At 39.9% G+C, this 8,288-nt stretch overlaps 1 protein-coding gene across 1 annotated transcript in view; it reads right to left on the bottom strand.

The window, feature by feature from the left end:
* LOC145390880 (sulfotransferase 1 family member D1-like) overlaps positions 1 to 8,288 on the bottom strand; it is an 11,649-nt gene continuing 3,361 nt past the window's right edge. Inside the window, exons 4-7 of the mRNA XM_080265620.1 lie at positions 7,562 to 7,688; positions 5,479 to 5,645; positions 186 to 294; positions 1 to 113 (exon numbers count right to left, since the gene is read on the bottom strand). Of these exons, the coding sequence (XP_080121746.1) occupies positions 1 to 113; positions 186 to 294; positions 5,479 to 5,645; positions 7,562 to 7,688 (516 nt within the window). The remainder of the gene's footprint in view (positions 114 to 185; positions 295 to 5,478; positions 5,646 to 7,561; positions 7,689 to 8,288) is intronic.

The raw sequence follows: 8,288 nt of genomic DNA on the forward strand, positions 1-8,288 counted from the left end.
CTAATTTCCAGACTTGAAATTAAGGCCAGTGTCCTTCACGTTGTCCCTGATCCATTGGTCCATCTCTTGGTTCAGTTCTGGAGAGAAGTGGTTCTTCCAGTCGCCCTTTATCCCTAGAATAAAGAAAAAAGCGTTCATATTTCTCTCTCTCTCTCTCTCTCTCTCTCTCTCTCTCTCTCTCTCACCTTTCCTAAAGAAGCCACCCTGCTTCTTCCACTTATCCTCGCTGAAGAACGCTTCGTCAATTGGTTCCCCGCGGATTTTCATAGACGTGAAGCTGGTGAACTCGGCAATCTGTGGAATGCAGAAGGAAGTAAATAATAATAATAATAATAATAATAACAGAAATAATGATAAGAATGGCAATAATAATGATAATAACAACAACAATAATAATGATAATAATAGTAATAATAATCTATCTATCTATCTATAGCCCGACGCCCTAATCCCGCAAAGGGTGGCCGCAGACAAAACGCCTCCAAGTCACTCTGTCACCCACCATTTGACTACCCTCCCCCCAACTCACCCCCCACTCCCTCATATACCTCTCAACTCCATCCCTCCACCTCATCCTCGGTCTACCCCTCCCTCTCCCTCCCTCCACCTCACCTACATACAACCTCTTAGTCAGTCTTTCATTCTCCATTCTCTCCACATGTCCAAACCACCTTAGTGTATTTCTCCTAATCTTTTCAACCACATCCACATCTACCCCACAACATTCCTTCACTTCTTCATTCGTCAACCTGTCCCTCCACGTCACTCCACATGCTCCTCTCAAGTAACTCATGATAAGAATGGCAATAATAATGATAATGACAACAACAATAATAATGATAATAATAATAATAATAATAATAATAATGATAATAATAATAATGATGATAATAATAATAATAATAATAATAATAATAATAATTAATAATAATAATAATAATAATAATAATAATAATAATAATAACAATAATAATAATAATAATAATAATAATAATAATAATTAATAATAATAATAATAATAATAATAATGATAATAATAACAATAATAATCATCTTCATCATCATCAACGTCCGGACCTCTTTTCCCACCCAAGGGCAGGGTGAGGAGTAGCAATGTCCAGACAGCCCAAATTTGCCCAGTCTAATTCGCCACGCTTCCATTCACTCACCATTCAAGCCCCCGGAATCCTGGCTCTATCGGATACGCCAAAAACATTCAACACGTTCTGTAGCTTCACATAAACGTATCAGATTGAGTCAATCCTGACGCTGCCACGTTAAAAAGGGGTACCAAAAATCCCTGATTATGCACTTCTCCTCACAACATTCATCCAGCCAGCTCGATCTCTTGTCAGTTCCCTAGCCTCAACGACTTCCAAACCTCTCTTCCTCACACACTAGTCCACTATATCTCTCCACCTTCTCCTTGGCCTGCCTCACCTCCTTCCTCCTTCAAATTCGCTTAGATATACCTTTTTCACCACTCTTTTGTTATCCTTTCTCTCCACATGACCATACCATCTCAGTACACTCTCTTCGATTTTGGTGTCCACAGACTTCCTCACTCCACACCTTTCACGAATCACATTATTTCGTATCCTATCCACTCTCTGTACTTTACATACATTCTTCAGGAGTCCCATCTCCACTGCTCTTACTCTTGACTTTTCATTTTCATGTTACATCATAGTCTCACACTCATATGTTAAAATTGGCACTGACACGCCCTCGTGTAAGCCTCGTGCAGCTGCAACACTCAGGCCTCTGTTTCTTATCAAGGCCTTCATTGCACCAGCTACTTTTCTTCCTTGTGTACTCTACTTACAACTTCTTTTGCACATTTTCCTCTCTTTTCTATTACGAGGGGCGTTCAAAAAGTTTTGGCAACAGGGTAATAAAAGCAAAATTAATAGAGATACACATTTATTGAAGCTCACACTCCTTCAACATACTCTCCTCTAAGGTTTACACACTACTGGAGCCGTGTCATCCACTTAACAAAGCACTGCCAGTACTCAGAAACAGGTGTACTCTTCAGTTCTGAATTTATCCTGGCAAGGTGCTGTTCCCTTCGAAGAGGATCCCAGCAAGTTTTTCTGACAATTTAGGGAATAGCCAAAAGCCACACGGTGCCAGGTCAGGACGGCACCTTGTGACTTTTGGCTATTCCCTAAATTGTCAGAAAAACTTGCTGGAATCCTCTTCGAAGGGAACAGGATCTTGCCAGGAGGATAAATTCATAATTGAAGAGTATACCTGTTTCCGAGTACTCGGAGTGCTTTGTTAAGTGGATGACACGGCTCCAGAAGTGTGTAAACCTTAGAGGAGAGTATGTTGAAGGAATGTGAACTTCAATAAATGTGTATCTCTATTAACTTTGCTTTTATTACCCTTTTGCCAAAACTTTTTGAACGCCCCTCGTACTGTGCCCACGTATTTGAGCTCTCTCACCAATTCCAGTCTCTCTCCATTCACGGTAAGATCACACTGGGAGTTACTTTCTCTCTCAGTAATCATCACTTTACTCTTTTCTACATTTACTCTCAAGGCACGACGCTCACAGACATCAACAAAACTCTGCAATAGCCTACCAAGTTCTTGTTACTTGCCAGCAATATTGAATCATCAGCATACAACAAATTTGAGATATATCACCATTCATTACCATCGCCATCCCTCTCTCCATTACTCGTGTTTTTACTTCTCTCATCACCCCATCCATATATATATTGAACAACCATGAGGACATCACACAACCTTGTTGCACGCCCACACGATCGTGAACCATTCACTTAGATGCCCATTAACCCTTACACACGCTTCGCTGCCATCATAAAAACTCTTGACAGCACCTCGCAGCTTACCATCTACACTGTACATCCACAAAACTTTCCACAATCCCTCTCTGTCTACTTTGTCGTATGCTTTTTCCAGATCCATGTCCTCACAAGCCTTCTCTGCTATCTGTCTCACTGCAAATACTTGATCCACACATCCTCTGCCAATCCTAAAGCCACCCTGTTCATCACGCACTAGGACTTCTGATATCTCTCTTACTTTCTCTATAATAATTCTTCCATATACCTTCCCTACCACACTCAATAAACTTCTGCCACGATAGTTCTTGCACTCACCTCGCTCACCTTCGTAAAATCACAGCCTTTTTCCACTCTGCAGGCACAGTTTTACTCATCCATGCCTTCTTACATATCTCCAACAAGCACTTCATTCCACTCTCTCCATTACACTTAAGCATCTCTGCATATACCTCATCGACCCCAGCTGCTTTCCCATTTTTCAGCTGCTTCACAGCACTCTTCACCTGTGCAAGTGTCACGTCTCTGGCACTGTATTCCTTCTCTGCACATTCCCAAAACCAATAATGTTTACAGCTGATCTGCTCTCTCTATTCCCATTCATCAGGCTTTCAAAATATTCTTTCCATCTGGTCCTTACTTCATCCCCATGGGTTAATAATCTACCACCTGCATCCTTCACACCATCACGTTTCCTTCTGCTTTCACTTCTACTTTGCCGTACCTCCTTCCAGAATAACTTCCTATATTCAGAGTAGTTCGCATTCATTTGTGTTCCCAGATCATCATTTACCTCCTTCTTTTTCCTCTTCACTAGACTCTGTATGTGCTTCTTGCTCTCACTATACTCAGTTCTTATTTCAACTGAACCCCTGTCCTGTAACCACTTTTGCCACTTCTTCCTCTTTTCCTCCACCACTTTCTTAACCCCTCATCCCACCATGCCGTACCTTTCTTCTTTGTTGTTACTCTTGCCACACCACATACCACTTTGGCATTCCTAACTAAGCAATCCCTATATGCATTCCACAGGCTGTCCAGATCCATTTCATTCCAGTTCACTGATTCTAACTCCTCCTCTCTTTTGGTCCTGTAATCATCTGCTATTTCTTTGATCCTCAGCTTCACAACTTTCAGTCTTTCTCCCTGACTGCTCCTCTCTCTCCTGATCCACCTCACTCCTCTCACCTTGATCTTGCATACCACAGTCATATGATCTGACAGACCTCCACATCGTCCTCTCACGGCCCTCGTATCAGCAGCCATTCCCATCATCGACCTCTCTACGAGCATATGTATATTCATGTGCATGTTTTGTGTTTGAAATACGAGTTACAAATGCACAAACTCCTCTCCTGACACATATTCTTTAGTCACTTCCCATTATCATTTTCTCCTGGTACTCCATAACAACCCATTATGTCATCCTCAGGACCAGTGCCTACTCTTCCATTCATATCCCCATCACGATCACCTTGTAGCTCCTGGGCATTTCTCCCACTACGTCATCCAGCTCATCCCAAAATCTGTCTTTCTCTCACTCACTCCTGTCTTCACACAGTGCATATGCTTCAGTCATATAATAATAATAATAATGATAATAATAATAATAATTAATAGTAATAATAATAACAACAATAATAATGATAATAATAATAATAATAATAATAATAACAATAATGATAATAATAATAATGATGATAATAATAATAATAATAATAATAATAATAATTAATAGTAATAATAATAACAACAATAATAATGATAATAATAATAATAATAATAATAATAATAACAAAAATGACATTAAACATAACGATGATGATGGTGATGATATCACCATGATCATTATCATCATCGCCACTACCATCACCACCCTTATCCTCCTCCTCCTCATCATCATCATCACCATTATCATTATCATAGTCTTCATTCTTATTTTTTTTCCCGGTCCAAGGTTGGGGTGAGGCAGGATCCAGAGACACTGAAAAAGAAATTACGTAGATGGGAGAAGTATCAAGCTTCGTAGCATTTATTCCTAAGCTATTTATCTGGGCGATTATGGTATAAAATTCTTGTGTATGTTATTCGTATCTGTTAATATAGTTGACATCAGTAGGTTGTAAGATGATGTTGAGGTGTTGTGTTGTGAATACACTGCGAAGGAAGGTGTGTTACCAAGTGTACAGAACCAGTTACAACGCCAGCCAGAAGCAATCCCTTGACTGTCAGGTGGAGAGAGAGAGAGAGAGAGAGAGAGAAAGAGAGAGAATGTGATGATGGTAGAACTTTGAGATTTGCCTATGGTTGCTGACTACACTGTATAATGTGGGATGCAGGCTGATCACACCTAACAACTACACGTGTTTCATCAGTGACCGTCAGTCATAAGCGGCTTCCTTACACCTTGGCGGACTCAGTTTTTAGTAATAGAGTCCGGTATTTTCGTCGGGTAAGGAGGGGTCTTAGCACATCTTCCTCAACGATTTATTTTCTAAGCTATCCATTAATAGCCTCTTCTTTGCTTTTAATGTCTTTCTGACATCGACGTAGGTTGCATGAATAACGCACAAGACTATAGGAGCGGAGCAGAATCAGGAATAAACCGGTAAGGAAGAGATGTTGAGGTAGCCTCCTAACCGCACGAGTGTCTCCTACTCACCTTCTTGAGTTGTTCCTCCGTCAAGTTTTTGCCGAGGAATTTGTTGATGTTCCGCAGCTGCCCCATGATGTCGTCCTTCATGTCCTCGTAGGTGGTGAAGTAAAGGTTGGGGTTGTTTCTCTGCCTCCAGGCTTGTAGCACGTGCGGCCAGTACGGGCAGAACCGGACTAGTACCACCAGGACAGATAATGCAATATGATAATTAATAAATAGATACATAAATACATACAAACAAACGTACATAAATACATGCATACAAACATATACTTGTACATACATCCGTACAGTAAATTATTACAGACAATATAACATTAGTTCCACGAGGACAGAAAATAAATGAATGCATACCCGGTACATACATCCGTACCCATACATACAAACAAACACATACATACATACACACACACACATACTTCAAACAAATACATGTACGTCATTGGTGAAATCATGGTCGTATTTTTCTTCTTTCTTTTTCCATCAGGAAAATCGTGTTTGTTATTATAATTGCCAACCCCCGTGATATTCAGCCATGACCAAGAGTTGCCGACACTGCTCTGCTTGATGTGTCAGTGGAAGCTGTGAAATGAAGTATTTTGACTCGACTGTAATATGAAGCACGTAATATATGAGTATGAAGAGAAGGGATACTGTCTGTTGTTTGGGGAGGAAGGAGAAATATGGCAGGCAAGACAGAAGATTCTTGACGAACCTTTTGCTCACGGTTGTACTGAGATCTTCACACCAGGGGAGGGATGGGGAGGGGGAGGGAGAGGGGAAGGGGGGAGGGGGGAAGGAGGGTGGCCGAGTCTATTCTGGGGAGGGTGGTGTTCAGTGTTTAAAATTTGTGTTGGCTCTACGCCGTACGTCATTACTGTACTAAAAGCTCTGTGTACTCTTAAGGTGAATGTTTATATTGAAATTACTCCTTTGGCTGAACACAGACCTGAGAACTGAGAGCACAAAAGAGGTAAATTTTGAGTCGCCCACAATTTGCAGATAATCTTATGTGATCATATTATTAGCTATTAAAACGAAGTGCTTATCAATTGAGATTAAAATGATAAGGCAATATAAATGTATGAAGAGGAGAATTTGCGGTGTTTCTCCTTCACTTTAAAAAAAGAACATTTACGCTTTGCGTTGTACAGAATAATGTATTACACTATATATACTTATCATCACAGTACAGTACTCAAATGTAATACCTTTAATCTCTCCCCTGAAAGTTAGTGAAAAGTTATCATCCATGCTAAGCTGATCACTGAGCTAAATAACGAAACTGGGATGTGATTCTTCTGATTCTTGAACTCACTTACGGTTGATTCCCTGCCGTAACTTAGAATTAACTTAGAATTGTTTAGAAAAGAAGAACTAGAGACGTGATATTGTGTAAACCTCCTTACGTTGAATAATTTTCCTCGTAACCAAGAAATCTATCGTAATTATGTCTGAAAATCTGATCCCAGGCTACTAAAAATTTCATATATTCCTATTATTTTATACATAATGATAACTGGGTTCTTTGTAAGCTCCCACAAAGTATACAGCACAACGTTGCACATTAAATAATTAGAAACTTCATATGAGGGGCTAGTAAGGGCAGAGGGTCTGAGGGTTTGTTTTTTGGGGGGTAGACCAACCAAACCCCATGGATAACACCTTTTCTAATCCATTCATCCAAGGAACACCTTTAAAAATGTATTTCTTGTTATCACCTGATGATTTTATTTCAGGTTAGGAAAGAGTTTTGGAATAGGATGAGTTAAATGCATCCTAAATTAACCCTTTCAGTGTGCGAGTCCTTTCTAAAGTTAACTAATGTCGTCTCACAGAAGTAAGAGTAAATTAGAGAGCACGTCACCCTAATAAAAGCAAGGATAAATTAGGGAGCTTGTCACCATGATAGAAGAAAAAGTAAATTAGAGAACATGTCATTCGGCGTTAAGGAGTATTATAATCTGTGTTCTATAATCTGTGTACTGTATCTCTGTACTGTAATCTGTGTACTATAATCTCTGTAATCACTAATGTAATCTGCACTAAATCTCTGTACCATAATCTCTGTACTATATTCTCTGCTTACAGTCGCCTTTCATAATTTCCCTGGCAAACTTCTCGAGTGATCCTTGATAGCTTGCATTCTTCATCGCACGTATGAAGTAGTAGAAGGATACCATCACGTCCTTGGGGTTCCTGGCCACGTAGACTACCTGTAACATCATCATCATCATCAATTATCATCATCATCATCATTATCATCACTTATCATCATCGTCATCAATTATGATAACTGTCATAACCATCAGTCATCATCAATCCATCATTATCATCATCATCACCATCATCGTCGTCGTCTTCGTCCTTCTCTTCCCTTTCTTGTTGTCCACGCCATTGTTATTAATAAAACTTTCCTCATCCCTGTGGGAAGTTTTCTTGTTTTTGTCAATATTATTATTATTCAAGGGAAGATCTAAGTCTCTGCCATTGGCATACCGTTAGAGTTACAGCCTTCATTTTGTACCATATTATAGTACTGGTTGGCCGCTTCATCTGATCAGATATCATCCTGATCCTTCCAGCGGAACCCTGATAGGATCAGAAAAAAAAGTGAACCTAAAACTCAAGACCCACCTAAGTTAAGGGGCTGAAATTTGTAATGGCTTATACATTTGACACGGCCAGAAGGCAGTGCTTAATATAGTCCATCGGATCATTATTCTGTGAGATCGCCTATGGTCCAAAATTTTGACTACCCGGGAGACAGAGACATTACCTGATTTGACCTGAAAGACTAAAGCTACAGCCACCAA

The sequence above is a fragment of the Coenobita brevimanus genome, chromosome 16 (assembly GCF_032717465.1).
Source record: "Coenobita brevimanus isolate Jiangsu-jjx chromosome 16, ASM3271746v2, whole genome shotgun sequence".
NCBI classification, from domain to species: Eukaryota; Metazoa; Arthropoda; class Malacostraca; order Decapoda; family Coenobitidae; genus Coenobita; species Coenobita brevimanus.